This window comes from Hylobates moloch, unplaced genomic scaffold (genome assembly GCF_009828535.3).
Source record: "Hylobates moloch isolate HMO894 unplaced genomic scaffold, HMol_V3 SCAFFOLD_1, whole genome shotgun sequence".
Lineage (NCBI taxonomy): Eukaryota > Metazoa > Chordata > Mammalia > Primates > Hylobatidae > Hylobates > Hylobates moloch.
This window is the reverse complement of record NW_026652276.1, coordinates 205,667,021-205,689,662: the sequence shown is the minus strand read 5'-3', so window position 1 is coordinate 205,689,662 and position 22,642 is coordinate 205,667,021. Positions and strand designations below refer to the sequence as shown.

Here is a 22,642-nt window from a genome sequence, read left to right as displayed (position 1 = left end):
GCCCATTCTAGCTTCCAGAGATTGCCCACATCACTTGGCTTGTGTTTTTACTCTGACCCTCCTGCCTCTCATTTGTAAGGGCTCTTGTGATTATAATGTACCCACCTGGATAATCACAATACTCTTCCCCATCTCAAGAGTCTTAGCTGAATTACATTGGCAAAATCCCTTTTGCTCTGTAAGGTAACATACTCACAGGTATTAGGAATTAGGATTGGGACATCTTTTGCGGGGGGGGGGGGGGGGGTTTTTTTTTTTTCCCACAATTGGTATCATATGTTCCATTGTGTTTTCTCCTGCCTCTCTAGATGTGTTGCTTTAAAAAACTTCGGGCCGGGTGCGGTGGCTCACGCCTGTAATGCCAGCGCTTTGGGAGGCCGAGGCGGGCGGATCACAAGATCAGGAGTTCAAGACCAGCCTGGCCAACATAGTGAAACCCCGTCTCTACTAAAAATACAAAAAAATTAGCCGGGCATGGTGGTGGGTGCCTGTAGTCCCAGCTACTTGGGAGGCCGAGGCAGGAGAATCGCTTGAACCCGGGGAGGTGGAGGTTGCAGTGAGTCGCGATCGCACCACTGCACTCCAGCCTGGGCGACACAGCAAGACTCTGTTTAAAAAAAAAATTCATAATGTGTTTATTTCTTCCTCTATCATTTTCTCTTCTTTGTCTATTTTATTAGCTATGCCCTGACAGTTTTGACAGGGTTGTGGGGTATAGTAGAAAGGTTGGAAAGGCATGGACAGCTGTGCTGGGAGTGCTGTTCAAGTAATGTTCTGCCTCCAGTCATTTCCCACTACTTCATCAAATACAACTACCTCACTATGCTCTGGGTGGTACGAAGTAACCCATGGTAGGATGCTTCCCAACTCAGTGTTAAAGGTAACGGTGCATCCTGAGCATTCTCGCTCTGCATCTCAATCCTGGAACTGGTAATTCTCTATGACTGACACCTCTGAGCTCCCATTCTCTCCTATCTCACTCTAGGGAATACCTGAGGTGAGGTTTCACCTTCTTACTCCCCGCGGCCCAACCCCCGTCCCCCCCCCCCCCCCCCCCCCCCCCCCAGAGCTGAGACCTGGGCATGCGCATCAGCCGCGACAGATTGGAGGGGACCCTGCTGCTCACTCCCCTGCTACCCTCCTCCCTTCCCTCCCCCGACCGCTCTGATATTCCCGTTCCCACCCCCACCCCCCACTCCCGCCCCGCACCCGCCCCTAGCCCGGGCTCCGGGACCTGTCAGGCTGGTTTCGACAGCTGGGGAATTAACCTATCCCGCCCATCCCTAGCCTCGAGCCGCGCAGGCTCCGCGCCTCCGCCCTTGTTCCCTCCCAGCTCCTCCTAGTGGAAGCCGCTACGAATGGCTTGAATGAAACGTGTGTGGGTTTAGTGAGTGGCGAACCACCAGGGGATCCCGTCTCCCCACAAACCAGTATCTCTCCGAGAAGGAGACGAAGGAGTGGGAGGAGGCAACGAGCGGAGAGTCAAGCTTCGCGGGCGCGCGCAGCGGCTGGAGCGCGGGGCGAGGCCGGGCCACCTCCCCTTCCCGGCCGCGCACTGCCTGGCCCGCGGCGGTTCCAGGCACCACCCTCCCCGTCCGGGCTGCGCCCGCTGTGGCAGTGACTAGCTCCCGCGGCTAGCGGCACTGTCCACCGACGAGCGAAGCCCTCTTCTCCGCACGATTTCCTTTTCTGCGGCGGCACGCCGTCCAGCAGCCCGCTTCGCCCCGTCGTCAACTTTGAGCTGGAGGAGAAGCAACTTTGGCAGTGGCCGCGGGGTTGGAATCCCGCTTCTCCTCGGCAGCAGTAGGCTCTCAAGTCGCTGGGGTTAGGTGGGGCAAGAGTTTCGCCGGCGCATCAGCACGGCTTCGGACTGTTTGAAACCTGTTTCCAGAGAGCTGGCAGCGGGGTTGTGACTGCCAGTCGTCTGGGGGAGGGGGACTTGTTTTTCTTTTCCTCTAGAGACCTCGGCTTGCAACTGGATCAAACACTGTCGAAAGGATGTAAATAGGCAGAGCAACTGTTACCAAGAAGGCCACCACCCCCACCCAAAGGCAGTGAGGAGTGTGGGGCTTCGTCTGGGCTCCCCCGAGTCTCAACAGTAGTCAACAGTCAGGTGTTGATTGCAACTTTTCAAGGTCAGCCACCGGGAGTAGCCTATTCCCTCTACGAACCTTGGAGGGCATACCTCGCTGGGACTTGGCTGAGAAATGCACAAGATGCAAAAGGAGGAAGGATTGTAGGGGGCGTGTGTGTGACCCCCAAGACCCATCTTCCGCTATCCCCGTAATCTCCGGTTCCCCGCTACCCGGGCGGGGGTGAGTATGTGACATGTGCCTAACTCTCAGCAGCAACTTCGGCAGCAGGTGTCGATCCTAACTAAGCAGGAGCTGCGGCTGCCGGGTGTGCCCTCACCAAGCCATGCGAGCCCCGGGCGCGCTTCTCACCCGCATGTCGCGGCTACTGCTTCTGCTACTGCTCAAGGTGTCTGCCTCTTCTGCCCTCGGGGTCGCCCGTGCGTCCAGGAACGTAACTTGTCTGGGGGAGAGCTGTGCACCTACAGTGATCCAGCGCCGCGGCAGGGACGCCTGGGGACCGGGAAATTCTGCAAGAGACGTTCTGCCAGCCCGAGCACCCAGGGAGGAGCAGGGGGCAGCGTTGCTTGCGGCGGCCTCCTGGGACCTGCCGGCGGCCCCAGGCCGTGACCCGGCTGCAGGCAGAGGGGCGGAGGCGTCGGCAGCCGGACCCCCGGGACCTCCAACCAGGCCACCTGGCCCCTGGAGGTGGAAAGGTGCTCGGGGTCAGGAGCCTTCTGAAACTTTGGGGAGAGGGAACCCCACGGCCCTCCAGCTCTTCCTTCAGATCTCAGAGGAGGAAGAGAAGGGTCCCAGAGGCGCTGGCATTTCCGGGCGCAGCCAGGAGCAGAGTGTGAAGACAGTGCCTGGAGCCAGCGATCTTTTTTACTGGCCAAGGAGAGCCGGGAAACTCCAGGGTTCCCAACACAAGTCCCCGTCCAAGACGGCCAATGGACTGGCGGGGCACGAAGGGCGGACAATTGCACTCCCGGGCCGGGCGCTGGCCCAGAATGGATCCTTGGATGAAGGAATCCATGAGCCTGGGGGTCCCCGCCGGGGAAACAGCACGAACCGGCGCGTGAGACTGAAGAACCCCTTCTACCCGCTGACCCAGGAGTCCTATGGAGCCTACGCGGTCATGTGTCTGTCCGTGGTGATCTTCGGGACCGGCATCATTGGCAACCTGGCGGTGATGTGCATCGTGTGCCACAACTACTACATGCGGAGCATCTCCAACTCCCTCTTGGCCAACCTGGCCTTCTGGGACTTTCTCATCATCTTCTTCTGCCTTCCGCTGGTCATCTTCCACGAGCTGACCAAGAAGTGGCTGCTGGAGGACTTCTCCTGCAAGATCGTGCCCTATATAGAGGTAATGCCTTCCAGGGGGTCTCAAGCTATTGGCTTTATCTGTTTTCGGGATTATAGCATCAGAGAACTGCTGCTGGATGGACCTATCTAGCTGAACGTCTTTCCTTTTTATCTGGGGCCCTCTTTCATGTCTCTTTCCAATCACTTATGCATGTATGTATATACAAAAAGAGGCAGCTTCGCGAAATCACTTTCAAATTCATCTGCTCCTGGGCTGTAAAAAAATGATAATCTCACAATATACAGAATTGTTTTGAGTATAAATCTATCTCCCTGAATATGGTGTTATGCATATTTCTGATTTGGCACTTGTCAGAGATTTTAGGGTTAAATAAATGGCCAGCCTACGGTTGTCGTCATCAGAGCCTACAAGAAAACAACAACAACAACAAAACATTAGCATTAGCATTTGTGTACTAGTTACCTAGTGCTTCAATGTGAGTTTTCCCCCAAGAAGATTATTGCATTTTTTCTTAAACAGCAAAGTTGGAGTAACATTTTATAGGAAGAAAGAAAGAAAGAAAAAAAGAAAATTATGTTTGTCAGTTGGCCTCATGATATATTAATAACCTCTCAAATGAGTTTAAGTGTCTGGCTGTCTTCCATGCTATCCCATCTAAATTCTTAAGTCATTTTTTGTTTCTCTCTTTTCCCATCTCGGTTTCTTAATTTTATTTTTGTGTGTTTGCGTGAACTTAAGCAAAAGTAAGACTTTGGCCAGCGTGGCACATAATTTGTTTAACATTCTCAAAGTTACACATTTGTTATTTGTTATGGGTGGAAAGATTGGCTATTTTAAGGGATTGACCCTAAGACTAGAAAATTTCTTGAGAAGAAGGGGGCACATCTAGTTTCCAAACTTTGGAAACAAAAATCATTTTGAGTGAAATTGCATTGTTTCATCCTACAGCTAGTGTCCTGGCCCACTATTGTGGTAGGTGGAATTTGCTCTTTAAATGGCCTCTCTTTAAACACCAGCTCTTGGAAGGGGCCCAACTGTTTTGCTGCCAGTTGTGTTTTTAGCCAGCTGGCCCTTGATTTTCTCCATTCAGACTGTCCATTTCATTTATGCAAGCAGAAGAAGGGAAACTGTAAATATTCCGCAGCCCCTGATCCTGTCTGGCACCAGGGCCTGTGACACTATGTTCAACATTGTTCCAGGCCTAAAGCTGGGGGATAAGTAAACAGAAAACAGTACCTACTTAGAGGGACCAAAGCTGGAGACAGTAAATAAGACCCTCTGTTATCTTGACAGGGATCAGGTGCAGGATCATTCTATGACTACGAAATCAGCTGTTGTTGCTACTTTAGCAGCGTCCATGATTTCTCCTGTTGCCAAGCTTGGCGTATCTCTGAAACATCTACTTTGTTTGGTAGACAATTCATTTTTGAATTGTGAAGGAGCCAGTTGAACTCATGTTAGAGAATATGTGTCTATTTACCAAACTGCCTCTTCAAGGTCAGTTTCAAATTTCTTTTTTTCTTTTTTTTTATCAGAAGAAATTGACTTATGCAAGAAAGAGACAAAAGTATAAAGTGGACAAAGAGGTACCTCAATGACAGAGAAGTGCATTGGTTTATCTCACTGGCGATGTACTGGACATGTAGAAATCTGTATACACTAGAGGCAAAAACAATAGGACAGAAAAAAGAAATTGGGGAAAGAAAAATAAAAACACCAAAGTTCTTGAAAGAACACCTTAGAAGAAAAGAATATCAAATTCAGGAAAGAATATAAAAACTTTAGTTAATTTAATGAGATATAAGCATTTTGAGCAATGGCATTTATTATGTACTTATTTTAATTTTCTTTCTCCGTAATTCTGAGTTCGTACAAATGTAATACTTTCTTTCATTTGTATTTTACTTTTTAATTTAATCAGCTCCTCCTTAAGAGTGCTTTGTTTTTTGCCTCTTATTATTAGTAAAGTCTTTTACTTTCTCTATTTTTGCTTAATTTTTCCCCATCCGAATAGCTTTCTCTATTTTTCAGTTGTTAGTGCTAGCGTTTATTTTTCTTAGGGAATCAAAGGCTTAAAAAATTCACTCATTTGTTTGTTTTTTAAAATTACAGTATAATATACATTTTTACTGTTGAAATAGTGAATGAACATCTTAATATGTAGCGTTTCTATATTTCTACCTAATCCTTATTACTCTGAAATAATTTTATAATGGTTTATAAAAATAATTATTGGACAATATTGCTGGCTTCATAATTCCTGATTACTGAGAACAAAAACTACAGTCCAAATCTCAAAATAAAAGTGTGTCTCCAGGAGGCACTGATGTTTTCACAAAAGCAAGAGGTATTTAGGGTTTCTTCTACGTTGGGTTCCTGCAAAAACAGGCCCTGAGATGTAGATTTATTGGGGCATCAAGTTTATTGGGTTGTGCTCTCAGGTTCAATACCTATTAGGGAAAGAAGAAAGCAGGATTGGGTGCGCAAAGGGAGAAGTTGAACTGTGATGCAATTGCCACAGAGACCTCAGCTGACACCATTAGGAGTTTTAGGGCTGGGATGGCCATGCAGCCATATCCCAAATCGAGGCAAGAGGGCTCAGACTTTACATCTCTTTATGGACCAGTCATTAGATGTAAGGCATTGGATGCAAGCCTGCTTCCAGGATGGGGTATAACCTTGAGTTGGGTGGATCTCTTTGGTCAAGGGCAATTCCTAGAGAGGGATGCAGCTAAGCACTGTCAATCAATAGCCCCAGCAGCTGGAGGAATCAGTGCTTCATTCTTGAAGGACTTTGGAGGGAGCTGTCTGGGTAGAACACCACAGCATCCACTACAGTAGCTTTTTTTTTTTTTGAGATTGAGGCTTGCTCTGTCACCAGGCTGGAGTGCAGTGGCACGATCTTAGCTCACTGCAACCTCCGCTTCAGGGGTTCAAGCTATTCTGCCTCAGCCTCCCAAGTAACTGGGACTACAGGCGCGTGTCACCATGCCCGGCTAATTTTTTTTGTATTTTTAGTAGAGATGGGCTTTCACCATGTTGGCCAGGATGGTCTTGATCTCCTGACCTTGTGATCTGCCCACCTCTGCCTCCCAAAGTTCTGGGATTACAGGTGTGAGACACCGCGCCTGGCTTACAGTAGCTTTTGAACAATCATGTTAAATCAGACATAGATAATGTTCTAATCCAACTCCCTCATTTTAAAGATGAATTTGAAGCTCAGAGACTATCCTAAACATATATACCTAGTCAGTAGCCACCAGACCCTTGGTCTCAATGCTTCATATTTATATTTGCTGATTAGACAAACGTGTATGAAGCACAGGCTTTATCCAGTGAGTGTTTTCTTTTCCTTTCTGCTCCTTGGCATCTGAACATTTTTTTCTTTTTTTTTATCCACTAGACAGGAAAAAATAAAAACCGGTAAATATCGTCTGTTATATAATGAAATGTATAGCTTCTTTTGTTTCTCATAAACTGTCAGTAAGTTCTGCAATTGGTAGTTAATTAAAATTTTTAAAATTGCCATAATCCGAGGCAACCTTACTTTTTAATGTGCCTAGCATGATTAATGATCAAAAAGTTATATAGGTTAAATTTTATGTTCTTAAAATCATGAAGTATGTTAGATTGGTGAAGGACATTACAAATGTATTACATTTGTTCAAACTTTCTCCAAATCCGCTTCCAAAATTTTGCCTCTGACCTCAAGACTTTTAAAATTTGTTTGACATCATGTCTACTTTCATATTTCTAAATTTTGCCTTTCCTTCACTTGTTACTTTCTTATACTTATTTTATTTCTTGGCTATTTTTCCTTTTTTTAAAACTATTTATAATACCTTCTTATAGATTTATGACATAGCATTTACCATTTTCCAGTAATATGTTTAACCTTTTTCAGTGTTTTTATTTTTAATTTTTTCATAGTTAATTTTAAATTTCATTCTCAATTGATTATGATTGATTTTTATAATTTTTTTCTCCCAGCTTCTCTTTTGCTTTATTTTTCTTTTCTACCGCAGTTCTTTCTCTTCTACAGCTTGAGTGTTAGCATAATCTGAAGGGAATTGTGGAATTTTGGGGGAGATTTGTAGAAAAATATGAGGTATTTCTTTATTTTTGTACTTTTTGTAATTTGCATTCAACTCCTCTTTCTATTTTAATTTGTTGGCCTAAAGCTTGAGGATAGCACCCAGCTTCCAAGGTCTATTGTGAGAAAGGAAGTTTTATGATGTTTAATATCGCTGTGAGTGAGAATGTTCTGGGAACTGTTGTAGTTGATGACTTTTCCCTTTCTATTCCAGGATTATGACATCTTTATGGCTAATAATAAATCTCATAAAGTCCAAGGACAAATGAAATGGTAGGAAAAGCCGGATAGGAGAGAAGAAAATTTGGATAGATGATGGCCATCCTCCTAGACACATCATTTTAAAGTGGTTTGTTACTTAGTCACAAGAAAAAAAACTATACTCGGCCGGGCGCAGTGGCTCACGCTTGTAATCCCAGCACTTTGGGAGGCCGAGGCGGGCGGATCACGAGGTCAGGAGATCGAGACCACGGTGAAACCCCGTCTCTACTAAAAATACAAAAAATCAGCCGGGCGTGGTGGCGGGCGCCTGTAGTCCCAGCTACTCAGAGAGGCTGAGGCAGGAGAATGGTGTGAACCCGGGAGGCGGAGCTTGCAGTGAGCAGAGATCGCGCCACTGCACTCCAGCCTGGGCGACAGAGCGAGACTCTGTCTCAAAAAAAAAAAAAAAAAAAGAAAAAAACTATACTCAAAACAAAATTTGTATATGTAGTGTGCTTTTATGTGTATTAGGGGAAGTGGAGATAAGTGTGGGTGTGGATTGCAATAGGAGAACGGCAGAGGAGTTCCCTACTATACCTACCATTCACTTACGAATCTAACAAGTGTTTAAAACCAAATAATTTGGGCCAGGTGTGGTGGCACACCCCTGTAATCCCAGCACTTTGGGAGGCCTATGCAGGCAGATCACTTAAGCCCAGGAGTTCAAGATCAGACTGGCCAACATGGCGAAACCCCATCTTTACAAAAAATACAAAAATTAACGGGATGTGGTGGTGCATGCCTGTAGTCCCAACCATTCAGGAGGCTGGGGTAGGAGGATTGCTGGAGCCCTGGAGGTTGAAGCTACAGTGATCCATGATCATGCCACTGCATTCCAGCCTAGGTGGGACCCTGTCTCAAAAAAAAAAAAAATTCAAATAATTCAGACATCGAATATGGCAACTGCTCATTATTTAATGGAAGTCAGAATCAAGGTATCATCTGACCCAGATCCCAGATAACAGATTAAGGTCTGTTTGGGCATTAATTGGAGGTTTTGAATGATCAAGATTCTCTTTAGTTTAAAGAACCCACACCTTCATGGTGTGTTGTAGAGCAGAAGGCTTCAAATAATTATAATGAGATAACCCCAGATCTAACTGTATTTTTAGTTTACTGGGATATAAAACTCCTGCACAGAGGTGGAGGGAGAATAAAGGGAACATGTCTTACCATGGCCTCTGGTCTGGGAATAATTTGTGACAAGTCTAGAATCTTTTCTAATGAGAGGAACCAGCTTCTCCAATGACTTTAGAAATACTGGTTTTAAATTGAGTGGAACAAATGGCTCTTTCATTGCCTTAGATTGTAGCTAGCACTGACAAGTAAGAAAGGAAGGGTTTTTGGAGGTTGAAGATGACAGTGCCATACAACTATCTGATTCTACACAGATTTCCCTAGAATGCCTGTATTCAAGTAATAGAACATTTATCATGGCATATGGTAAATTTTCTTTGAGAGGTGGATTAGCCATTAGATATTCTGCTGGACTTTTCAGTGGAAACATACTGTTTTTTGAGCAATTTTAAAGTTACTAATAGTATTCTTAGGGAAAATGTATTCAATATATGAGAATGGTGCTGAACAAATATGACTTCCCATTAATCTTTTAGTAATTTTCTATATTCCTATGCAAATGAAAATATTTAGCTGATGACTCTAACAGGAAGAAAAGTGTTTCTTAGAGTGTGCTTTTGTTTATAACTCCATTTCTGAATGGTGTATAGTGAAGTTAACTGAATTTGGATCTTCCACAAGAAAGAAAAGCTTTATAATATTCAAATAAGGAATCCAAATAATTTCCTTAGCCATTGATCATAATGAGAATGTGTCCTTTTCTAAAGCTTGTCAATGAATTATAAATAGGAAAATTGATTTTTTTTACTTCCCTTCTATAGATACTGTCTGGCATTCAGCTTTTAAGGATTATATATAAAACAGCAGCACCTAATAACTGATTAAAGAACAATTTGAATAATTTATTATTTTCTGTAATCCTTTTCCATAGGTGTCATCATTATTCATTTGTTCACCATTCATTGATTTATCAAATGTTTACCTGGCTTTTCTTCTATGCGAGGTACTATTAGGAGTGGGCAGGAGAAGAAGGCAATAGAGGAAGAGGGGGAAAAGTTTCCAAAGATGAATATCATAGATGAGCCACTGCCGTTAAAATTACAGAAAAGTAAAGTAATATTCAACACCATGATGAATATTATAATAGAGGTTTGAAAAAAGCATCGTGGAAGCTCAGAAATGGCACTGAAATGGGTCAAGTCACAGTTGTACTTGTTAAGACCAGAGATGGAGAAATTAAAGGGAAAACTGTGCTCCCTCTAATTCTTTTCAATTATATTCTTACTATTAATCTTCATAAATGCCCATACAGCCTAGATCCATGATGAAAAGTTACAAATGTGAAAATCTTTTAATTCTTGCTTTTTTATTTTCTTTAGCTTTCGCAGGATAGAAAGCCCATAATAATAATTGGCAAAATAATTCAGCAGATAGTTCAGTTCTAGAAATTTCTTTTAAAATATGGAATTTGTGCCAGTGCCTAGGATATCTATCTCTGCTTTACAATTAGTCCTTATTAGCTATAAGGACATTAAATACGTCAAAGTTAAACATTTTATTTAAATGAATGGCTTATTTGGCAATGTAATAACAGTATATAAAATTGAGTCCTTTTCTTCTGAAAAAATCAAAACATGTACAAATTGTTTAACCTGATCTTGGAGAACCTAAGAAAGAAGATGGACAAGGGGATTACTTTAGACTCCATTGTGGAGTCGAGGAAAGGGGAGCATGATGAATGGACTTTCTCAAGAACTGGATTAATCTCTCAAGCACATAATCAGAGTGAAGATTTATTCTGAGCTCCTGAGGGCTTCCAAGGTATCCTGCTATGTCAGCAAAGTATCCTTCCACAGAGACAAGGAAGCAAGTGTGTCTGCAGAAGTAAAACAGATATGAGCTTATAAGTTTACCAAAGGGCTGAGTGGGTGAGGGTCTACCTTTGCTTTCATACTTAGGCTGCATGGACCTTGATACAATTTTTACACCTTTAATGGCATTCGTCTTATGTGCGGCAACCTGATTTAACAGTATCCCATTGGAAGCACATGGACCTGTGTCTGGGATGTAGATTGTGGGAGAGGGATGGGAAGGCAGCTATGCCATGCAGTTTGTCTCTGCCTCTACACTTCTGCTCCATCCTCCAGGGATGCGCCTGTCATTTCACTTCCCATGAATTGAGCTGCCAAGGTCCAATAATGAACTCAACCTTGTTGCCAAGACTAACTCTTAAATATCCTAATTGGAATAATATTCTTTGTGCCAGAAGAGATGATCTCATCCAAAATTTCAGAGTGGAGTTGAGAATGGGATTACTGCAACCTCAAATATGGAGGGTCTTTTTTTATTTGCAGAGTAAGTGTAGATACTGTTCATAAACTTCCATAAAACACAGGATATGATCACTGTGCCAGTCTTGTTCTTGAGACAGAATACTTTCCATTTGTGAATTTGTAATGGTTTTCAGTGTTATCTGTCTGTACACTTGAATAGTTCATAGCATTCATTAATGAGGCCAAGGTCATTGATTTGATCCCTGCCTAGAATGAGACATTCTTATTAGGTCTGTGACTCTACTCGGGGATGTTACTTTTTTTTTTTTTTCTGTCAAAATAGCCCCTTCCTCATCAATTCCCATCTTCAGGGCCTGTCTTTACTATTGTCTCCCTAGTTCAAATCCTTTTTATATCGGAAAAGCATCTGATAAGCCAATTCGCATCAAGATATGCGATTTAGAAATAACTGCCTTTTATAAGAAGATTGCATCAAGAAAGAAATTTCCTTAACAGACTACCAATAGTGAAATTTTGGTTAAAAGCAGATAAATTTTGTCCTAAAATATGGTTTTTCAGTTTTATTAAAATCATGATGACCTAACTATACATAATTTTGTTTTTAGTTTGAGTTCACAAATGCAAATCAATATCATTAGTCAGAAAGGGAAATAGGTAAAAATGTGTCACTGCTTTTTGGAAACTCATCAGAACCCCAAGGTAAGGAACTGAAATTCCAGGTCACTTTAAGATTAATTAGGAACATCATAATAATACCAAAGATTGAAAGCTGGACTGTGGGCTTGGGGGAAATATTACATTTTGAAATGATTTTGTAATTACTGAGAATAAACATGGAATCTTTAGAATCTAATATAGATGGTTTATGTCTTAAAGTGATGCTAATCTTGTTTCATTTACATTTTTATTTTAATAAACACCTGACAGATTGATAGGAATTATAACATGTTAGACAGGTTGTAGTTAAATGAATTTTTTTAACCATATAAGGAATGTACTGTGCTATAGACATCATAATTGGTAAGAAACCTTAATTCAAGATAGGACTATAAAGGAAAAGAGGATTTAGGGAATCAAGACAAGTTTTGGGAGAATATGTTGATTTTTAAATAGTCTTAAATGGCTTTTAAAATAAGGAAAGTGTGGTATCAAGCTTAGGCAAAAGAAAAGAAGGTGGAGAATGAGGCAATAATGACAGTTGATAGTTGATGCTTTCAAAATATTTTTCCCCCATGGCATTGGGAATCATGTATAAATTGAATAGTCTGAGTATATTAGAAATAAATGGTTATTTATTATATGTGGGCATATCAGACTAAATATCAGTTGATAAGGATAAGAAGTCTTCTCTTTGACTGTGGAAGAGTGGCTGCCAGAGTTCTGTTTCATTCCAGAGAGTGCACAAGCAGTGTATACGTGAATGTAAGGGGTGAGGAAAGTCTCTTCTTCTCTGCTTTTGGTTTAGAAATACTAATCGAAGTGTGTCACTGCCATAGTATCATGATCTGCATACACTCCAAAATGAAGACCTTTTGCAAAAGATCATCTTATTCAGAGCAGTCTGATAAACAGTGGCTCTAATAAACTTGCTCCCTGACTCGTGCTCAAAAAAGTATCTCCCATGGGAAGCTGTCCTGAAATGCTGCAAGGACAAGGATAATGGAAAAATGCAAGAAGAAGCCAAAGGCATACAAGCTCCAGCCATTTAGAGGTTCTACCCTGGGCTCATCCTGCTCTTTTCCTGACTGGTCGTTAGGCCTGTAACCACTGACATAATAGGTTATCATTCACGGCCCAAATGAATGGGTTTTCTTAACAATAATGCCCTTGTTTTGAGGGTTACTTGTAAACAAAGGACAGCACATAAATAGATGTACTTACAGATTTTTTATGTAAAATATAAGCCAGCCTAGAATGCAGTTAACAAGACCTTGGTTAGAAATTTTCCTGTTTTATAAAAATCAGTGTATTCTAGTCATTTCACTGTACTCAAGCATGTAGATTCAATTTCATAGGAAGGCAATTTTGCTTAGAAGGACACTTTTGTTTTTTCTTTTCCCATCAGTGTTATCACTGATTTGTACCAGAAAGTTTTGCGAAAGACACAATTTACTTTATGATTTGTATTTTATGGGCTCTGTGTTGTCTACTTCACATCTTGCTCTCATTTTTAATCGTTTTTTACTTGTCTGCAGTAAGCTTCTGAGAAATGCAGCAGTAACTAAGACGGGATCTCTGTAGATTACTGTTTTTCATAAAGCACCCATGGGCTCTTTCTTCATATCATTTTGAATGAACAGAGATTTAATGTAGCACAAAGTGGCTATGGTAGCCCAGGTTCCTCAGGTCCTGATAGTTGCTTTAAATTAGAAACTTGAGCAGTGGGAAAAATGAAATCTAGTTATATCTTGACTTATAAAGTATGCTCTATACCTTTTATTAAGTATTTTGCCTTATAAGTTTCTTTCTGTTTGTATTTTTTTTTAAGAGAAACCTAGGGAAACGTGGGACGTAAAATTACTGGAAAGAGCGATACATTTTTTCTTATTTTATCAAGAGAGAGTTTCACTCTGAATCTTTCCCCAAAGTCATTGTTGTCATGTAACTTACTGACTGGGTTAATTTCTCATCAGGGGTATAAAGTAGCTGTCTTAAGTTGGACAGCATAGGTGCTGAACCAAAATTTGGGACTCATGATCTCATAAATACATGTTTAACAGAGGGACAAAATATTTAAAAGCTGAGGTATATTTATGGTTCTCATAACTACCAAGTTGGGTTTCTCTAAATTCAGTCTTGCCAGTGGTGATAAGGGACTAGATGAGGACCCGTATCATTTCCATGCGGGTGACTGTATTTGTACTCCTTCATTATCCTAACCAAACTACCTGTTTTTTGTTGTTTCTTTCTATAACAAAATTTAAACGTAACTCAAGAAGCCATTCACAAAAACTTCCATTATATTTTCAAAATCCTCCATACTTTATAGGTTCTTTTTTTTTTCCATTTCATGGTAGACTTTCATAGTGTATCATATCTGCATCCACAATAAGGGGAGAAATACATATTACCTTGCTCCTTATTAAGAAAACTGAGGCAAGGAGAAGATGAGAACTCATCTGTCAGAGTATTGAATGTCGCTTGAATATTGAACATCTGGAATGTCCCTTGAAATATCTGGATCATTAAATTGAGCCAATTGCACCTTGACTGTAATTAGGAATAAACCTTTTTAGATGACTTCAAAGTGGAGATTTGTTAGTTAGAAAAACATTCAAAATATAGAATATAATAAAATTATTTTATAATATGAGTGTTTTAAGCCCTTAGTATTCATTCCCCAGTATCTTATAAATCTCTAAATGAGTAAATATTGTAATAGCATAAATTTTACCCCTAAAATTATCATTATAAGAGAAAATTTATCTATTATCTCTATATTATCATTTAAGAGAAAACTTAAGAAACCCATCCAAACTTTAAATGATTTATTTAATGATTTTCTAAATGACTAAAGTAACGTATAAAGCTAATGGCAATCCTTCCTGGGCTATTTTTTTTTCCTACACAGGAGCAAACTTTTACAACTTTACAAGGGTTACTATGTATGTCAAGAGCAACAAAGAGTACATTTAGACATGAATTCCAGGTGGTCTTCAAGTTCTCTTTCCTTTTTGTACCATCCTTGTATCCCACGGATTTAAATAGATACTTCAGTTAAAATACAAATCATTACTGTACTGCATTGTTAATAAACAGTCAAACTGACAATCCCAAGGTTATCCTAGTCTAATAGACTAAGTAGGGCATAGATGATATTTGCAAAGAATTAGGTCATATCTCTTGAAATGCAACTATACATCATGAGAGGTTTTATAATTTGGTCAGCCTGTAAAGTTAGACATCTGTAGCAATTTCCCTAGGAGATATTGTGAAATTATGTTTGTCTTCCAATCTTGTTAAACTAGTGATTCTCAGCTGCAGTCTCCAGGCAAACATGGATATGTCCCAGATCAAGGGGAGTCACAGTGAGCATGCCAGAAACTGTTAGTCAATCCTCTCTGCCTAGTAGACTGTAATGAGTCACTCCATATATAAAGCAACTTGCTGGCTGCATGGTAGCAGGTGGGAGATAGTCAAGAAATTCTGTCATGGATTGCAAACCTCTTGAGAATAAAATTCCTGCTTTATTCATCATTGTTCCCAGCAGCAGCTACAGTATATTTTATAGATTCTCTCTCTTTCTCTCTTAAAAACAAGACACACACACATATAGCATTGTGCTAATGCAGTGGTCTCTTTGCTAGTAATACAGTGTTCAATAAAGGCATAATAATGGGAACAGTTTAGGGGTGATCAAGAAGAATGACCCTAAACCGCTCATTTTGGTGTCCAAAGCCTCACTGCTCCACATGTGGGCTGGGTGGGAGCTGAAGGAGCTTTATTGTTGTTACTCTGGGACACAAAGAAAAGCAGAACATTGTTGTTTGAAAGATCTTAAGAGTTGTTTATTTTGATTCCTTTGCTGTCTCTGTATTCTAATGCCAATCCTCTCAAAATGCTCAATATCTTATTTTCCCCAATAGTTAAAATTTTGTTTCTAATTTTCCTCTGATCTTGAAATTCTCAAAATTAATAGTCTTGTCTCTGAAAAGTGTTTACAGTTCTGCTTTTGTTGCTGTTAATTATTCCTCCCATTGCAGTTTAATTAATAAGAGATTGCATCTTACTCATTCAGTCTCTCAGGATGTTGCTTCAAAGAACTACCCGTCTAAGCCAATGCTTAACAGCTTTACTCCCGAGAGCATATTTCATGGTGATATTGAATTTTAGCAATCAGATATGGTCATTAAATGCAGAAGATCTGGCGTTCATGATGCAGTTTTATAATTGCACATAATTGCACTATTCATCTTGGTAGAATTTTTAATAAGCTGTATGTAAACAAGTACATTTCAAAATTGTGATAGAAATCTTTTCATGTTGCTCCAACATCTAGGAATTTTAATTACATGGATAGATTTCATGTTTGAGTAAGCAGAAATTAGAATGCCACTCATTATTCATATGATTTTTATCAATTAATTTCTGAGGTGTGCAGTTACTTCTTTACATATGTTTATTTTATTTATTTATTTATTTTTTGAGATGGAGTCTCGCTCTGTCGCCCAGGCTAGAGTGCAGTGGCGCAATCTCGGCTCACTGCAAGCTCCACCTCCCGGGTTCACGCCATTCTCCTGCCTCAGCCTCTCCGAGTAGCTGGGACTGCAGGCGCCCACCACCACGCCCGGCTAATTTTTTTGTATTTTTAGTAGAGACGAGGTTTCACCGTGGTCTCGATCTCCTGACCTCGTGATCCGCCCGCCTCGGCCTCCCAAAGTGCTGGGATTACAAGCATGAGCCACTGCGCCCGGCCTGCCTCCTATAAATAATTTGGAAAAGTACTGACAAGGCCTTTGTACATTTCTTGCTCTTTCACACCATAAAATATAGTGTGTAAGTGAATTTACAGAAAAAAGATCTGAAGTAATATCACTGCAGGCAGTGGCAGCAGGAGAGAGTAGATGTCTAGGACTGGCATTTGGGATGGAGTTGCCAAGAGCAACTGCATCCCGAGTGCTAGCTGCATTTGGAGCAGTGCTGCTTTCTTCATTGGCTCCTTCAACAACTTTCTCTGTTGCTCTTGTGACCTTTCTGGACTGTTTACCCTGTTGCAGCTGGATCCTAACTGCAGAGAGTACTATCAGAGAAAAGTTCAATTTGAAAACAGAAGCCTGGATATAGGAGCTTTTTGAAATTTGTATGTGAAAACTGGGGAGGATTCCTTAATTCATGATTTATCAAAAAGACTACAGATCATATATGTTTGAGCTTTTGACTTGGTACTAAAGCTTTTGGGAATATGACTGAAGAATTGAGCATCCTCAGATAAAACACAGTGTAGAATTCTTGATGATAAGTTGGAATACATGTAAATCTTGCTTAACATTTGTCCTGGCTTTGGTTGTCTTTTGAGATTGAAGGTAAAGAACCTGGAAAAACATTGTTTTGCTTTCTTAGGCAGTTAACATCTTCTAATTAAGAGCGGATGTGCAGCACAGCTTCTGATATCTAAGGAGTTGGTAATCTAACACACCCATCTTAATACATGTTCACCCACATGCATTTGCCGTTACCTTTCATTAAAGACTTTGTAACTTCCTGGAGTTAGGTATGCAGTTACTAGCATTTGTGATAATTGATCCATATTTTTTCAATCTGTAGATTTAAAACTAGGGAGATTAATAGAGAAGATGCTGTCTTTTGTGCATTGTGTGTTCTTTGCAAGTAATGATAGAAAACCACCAAGCAAATAGATGTTCTGAGCCTCTAAAAGATTGCCTCTCCTCAGAGTCTCCAGTATTTTTATGTTACTGAGCTTTCCTTTTAATAGAAATCCTATTTATGATTTCAAAAGGATGCATAGCATAAACTTTGGTAGCCTTGTATTTGTGGACTCACTCGGGCTATAAAGTGACGGGGAAGCATGCACAAAGATTTGCCTTAGTGAAGATGGCACGAAAGCCTTGACGAGGGTTTCCGATAGTTTAAGAAGTTTTGTTTTTTTTTTAACAGACTTAAGAGAAATGAATCAAAACATCTGAAAAACTAATATACAAATGTCAAGTTTCAAAAATCTATAAATTAATGTACTGTAATTTCTACATGATACTGTTTGATACAGAATTTTAGGAAGTGGCCAGCCGTTCTTAGATGTCTTTAAGTATGGCAATTGCTGACATTTTAAAACATGATCATAAGACAGTTGTACAATGTGGACCTCAATTTTAGAATTATTTTGTGCCTTAGCGTAGATGCAAAATGAATTTTCATCAATGTGAACAATTTTTAATTTGAAAGTTAATTATTAAAAGATGGAGGTGGAGATTTTTTTTTTGTCATTTGCAGTCATATTAGGTTGATGTTTCTTATACCAATGTTTATGGGAGACATTCTGAAAAATTTGGAGAATAAGAATTGTGGTTATAAGCCCAATTGTGCCTCTTTATCTGCACTGATCTAGAGCTTTGCTAGCCGTATTTTTTTTTCATTTTTGCTTTTAATATAGTTAACACCTCATTATACCTCATTTTCAGACTATCTCCACTACTAGTTATGAGAGTAGTCAGGGCATAAATACAATGTCCTTATTTTCCATATTAGAACTAGTAGACACCATCTGATATGTAGCATATAAGGAGGAATATTTGACATTGGAACTGTCAGAATCCACAAGGCAAGTTGCCATAGCTCTGGGGAGAATGACAGCTTGAATATAGTAGATAAACAACTAATGTTTTGAGTACTAAAATTGTATGACAAATGGTTTCCCTTTTGTCAACATCATCCCTTTGACTTTTAAAAAATTAGATATTAACATTATACTTACATTTCCCCTGCCCCTTTACCAGGGAATGGCCTGTAACCATGCTTCTTAAACCTTCCTAGCAGCAAGCAGGGGAGAGCAAATGCATATATTCAAGTTGTCTGGGATGCAGACCAAAGCATTCCATCCACTCAGGGAATTTTCTTTTAGTCTCATATTTTATCTGAAACGTTATTAACATTTTACCTTCTACTCATTGTTCTTGTTTAAATATATAAATAATGACATTTATTACATATTAAATTACTTAAAATTTCCCCAAAATATTTAAGTAGGTTTAATATTGCCAGGTGATTGCTGTGTTTATGTTGTAACTTTGAGAACCATCGTCCCCATCTTGGTTGACTATGATTTGCTTGAGGGAAGGGACTGCTTCTTGTAACTTTCTATTTTCTCGATACCAAGCATAGTGCTCGGCATAGAGTTGATATCAATAAATGTGTGCTTGTGTTGGATATGTATCTGTTTGCCCCATTTGAGTACATGTAGAATGCTTAATAAATGTTTTATAAGTAAATGAAATGATAGCATGCTTACATTAGGAACATGTGTTTACATTCCTGGAGAGCCTCTATGTGAAAAAAAAAATAGGTACATATTTTTGGTTCTTAACCTTTAAATGTTGATTTTTTTAGATGTCTGGACCATATGCTTAGCAGTGCCTTTTTGAATACAGTTTTTCATGTGGTTATTGTCAAAGAGTTTTCTGCTCCAAAATTTTCCTGTGTTTGGGATATCTAGACATTCTTTTTCGCTATTTTCTGCATATTTTCATGTATTTTTACATGTTCTATTTTAGTATCTCCTATTTCTTTAAATTTGATATACATACCTATTTTATGATAAATATACTTCTTATGTCTGATTCTGTATCTTTGGCATATAAATTCATAGTGGCTAATTGTCTCTTGCATATTGTGACTTGATTTTGTGAACCCGTGTCCCTTGAATTTTAACTATAGGATTTTTCGAGGCCTGGTTTTAAAGTGCATTCTTCCAGAGTGGATTTATGTTTGATTTTTACCAGGTGCCTGGGATTATTTTAAATTGTATTTTGAATTGTGGTTTTCTGAGCCACATAGATCCTGGAAATTCTAATCCTAACACCATGTAAGTTCAGGCTCCCGGTTAGAATTTGTCATTTTTTCCTTCCTTTTCCCCTAGTTCATCCAGACCCAAATCCTGTCATCCAGGCAGATTTCTTCAGTATCTCTTTCTTTTTTCCCTTTACACCTCTAAAGATGTCAGCATTTGAGGAGTTCCAAATTCATAGGGAGTCTTTGACCCAATCCCCACCCACATTGGCCCCAGCTCTATTTCCTGTCTCTGTGTACCTGGGCACCTTGCCTCACTTTTCTAGCTAAAACTAACTTGAAACCCTCATCAGGATTGGCAGGTGCCCCTAGGGCAAACACGCAGCATGAAGAGGGAGGGGTCTCTGGCCTGTTTGAAATTTGTTTCCTTTTTGATTTTGGCCTCTGGAGAATTTCCCTTTCTTGTTTTCCGTAAGTGTATGCCTTTGAAAATAATATTGTAATACTTTATTTTGCGTTTAGGAAAAATTGGAGGAGCCCTCTAATCATTTAGTCCATTGGAGACAATAAGCTCTCTAGTGTTTGCTGTGTGTAAGTCACACTACTGACCCTCACACTGGAAAACATGAGCATCCTGGTCAGCAATGAAAATGGGAATTTCTGCACTACTCTGACTCCTTATCTAGATCTCCTAGTGGCAGACATTTTCGTGGTGAATAAAATTTTTAGTGTATCTGGGTTCTGATCTATAACAAAAAGGGATTGGACTAGCTGATCTTTATGGATCCTTCCAGTGCTAAATGTTCTGCACTCTATGACCTTCAAACCACTACAGTTTGTTTTCTTTTTTTATGCTTACAATGATTCAGCTGATGTCCTGAGCCCAGTTACCCATGCCTCATTCTGAAAGACTGTTCTCTCTCTCTCTCTTATTTTTATTTATCCGGTTTTTTTTTACGGTTTTGCCAATCTGCATTTATTTCCTAGTGCTTTGATCTTTCGGGGGACACCGGGAATAAATGTCTTCTATGTTCCCCCACAGGTCGCTTCTCTGGGAGTCACCACCTTCACCTTATGTGCTCTGTGCATAGACCGCTTCCGTGCTGCCACCAACGTACAGATGTACTATGAAATGATCGAAAACTGTTCCTCAACAACTGCCAAGCTCGCTGTTATATGGGTGGGAGCTCTACTGTTAGCACTTCCAGAAGTTGTTCTCCGCCAGCTGAGCAAGGAGGATTTGGGGTTTAGTGGCCGAGCTCCGGCAGAAAGGTGCATTATTAAGATCTCTCCTGATTTACCGGACACCATCTATGTTCTAGCCCTCACCTACGACAGTGCGAGACTCTGGTGGTATTTTGGCTGTTACTTTTGTTTGCCCACGCTTTTCACCATCACTTGCTCTCTAGTGACTGCGAGGAAAATCCGCAAAGCAGAGAAAGCCTGTACCCGAGGGAATAAGCGGCAGATTCAACTGGAGAGCCAGATGAACTGTACGGTAGTGGCACTGACCATTTTATATGGCTTTTGCATTATTCCTGAAAATATCTGCAACATCGTTACAGCCTACATGGCTACAGGGGTTTCGCAGCAGACAATGGACCTCCTTAATATCATCAGCCAGTTCCTTTTGTTCTTTAAGTCCTGTGTCACCCCAGTCCTCCTTTTCTGTCTCTGCAAACCCTTCAGTCGGGCCTTCATGGAGTGCTGCTGCTGTTGCTGTGAGGAATGCATTCAGAAGTCTTCAACGGTGACCAGTGATGACAATGACAACGAGTACACCACGGAACTCGAACTCTCGCCTTTCAGTACCATACGCCGTGAAATGTCCACTTTTGCTTCTGTCGGAACTCATTGCTGAAGGATAGTACTTGGTTGGGTCAGATTTATTTGTTTGATTTTCATATCCCGTGAAAGTTTCTAATTCATGTTTTTCCTTATAGGGAAAAATGCAAAAAAGAAACAATAAAGAAAGAAATATTAACTACTGCAGAACTGATTTTACAAATTAATATTTGTGCTTTGAAAAAAAGTTTCTATTTAGTTATTTAAGAAGAACGAGAAGGCCAATAGTTTTAGATCATTTTATCTGGTATGGTGCTAATATTTTCTTTGAAAAAAGTTACTGCAACTTAACTTAAAATTGCTAACGTTTTTTCTTCTTTTAAAAATACAATTACTGTATATTGATTATAGCCATGTGATTTTGTAGGTTATTTTATATTTGAGTTGTGATTGAAAGTATGTTGTATATGGTATTGTGAGATGATTTGTACTTGGAAGCATTCACAAAGTAGCACCAAATAAATTACACTTTATTCTTTAATGTCATTGTCAATCTGCTTTTAACCAATATTCAATAAATCTTCTAATTGCCTTAAAGATACAATTACTGGTTCTATGCACAATTTAAAACCGGCCTTACTGTTTTATAATGTATTTTCTTTTAAGGCAGGCAATCATTATGTTACAAAGAAGTTTTTCTAATAGTATTTTATATGCATGATTCATAAAACTATGTTGTATGTTAAAACAAAGCTGTATTTTTAATATTCAGGTATAGATGTCAAATTACTTCTGAATACTTATAAAATATGCATAAATAGCAGAGTAGGAAGAAAGTTTCTTTTTTAAAAAATTCACCTCTGAACTAGCACATAGAGCTACAGATTTTCCCTTGGGGAATTATGGGCAGAATCAAGAATTTTAAAATGCAGTTGTCATCTGATTTCCTCTGATCACTGACCTTTGAAGCTTTGTGAATCCTACGTAAAGCACTCTGAGTTCTAATTTTTCTCCTTTTGAAAAATAAACTTGATGAAATCTATACAACTTAATTTCTTTAAGTGCAATGAAAGTATAGGAGTGGAATAATAACATATTTATATATTTTTATTAGAGCATTCAAATACTACCTTTAACTTGATGCTTCATAAACTCTGAATAAAAAAACCTAACCTCCTTCATTGGGAACATTTGAATCCCCTCTTTTGCCTCTTCGGGAGTTTAAAATGCAGCAATTGTGTAGGATGCTTGCTGTGTGGGACACATGTCT

General features: G+C 40.0%; 1 protein-coding gene across 1 annotated transcript; it reads left to right on the top strand.

The window, feature by feature from the left end:
* The first annotated feature begins 1,344 nt into the window (after positions 1–1,344).
* GPR37 (G protein-coupled receptor 37) lies at positions 1,345–21,913 on the top strand. The gene is made up of 2 exons (XM_032761612.2): positions 1,345–3,441; positions 20,630–21,913. The coding sequence occupies exons 1-2, from the start codon at positions 2,419–2,421 to the stop codon at positions 21,446–21,448; spliced, it is 1,842 nt and encodes a 613-aa protein (XP_032617503.1). The 5' UTR covers positions 1,345–2,418; the 3' UTR covers positions 21,449–21,913.
* The last annotated feature ends 729 nt before the right edge of the window (positions 21,914–22,642 follow it).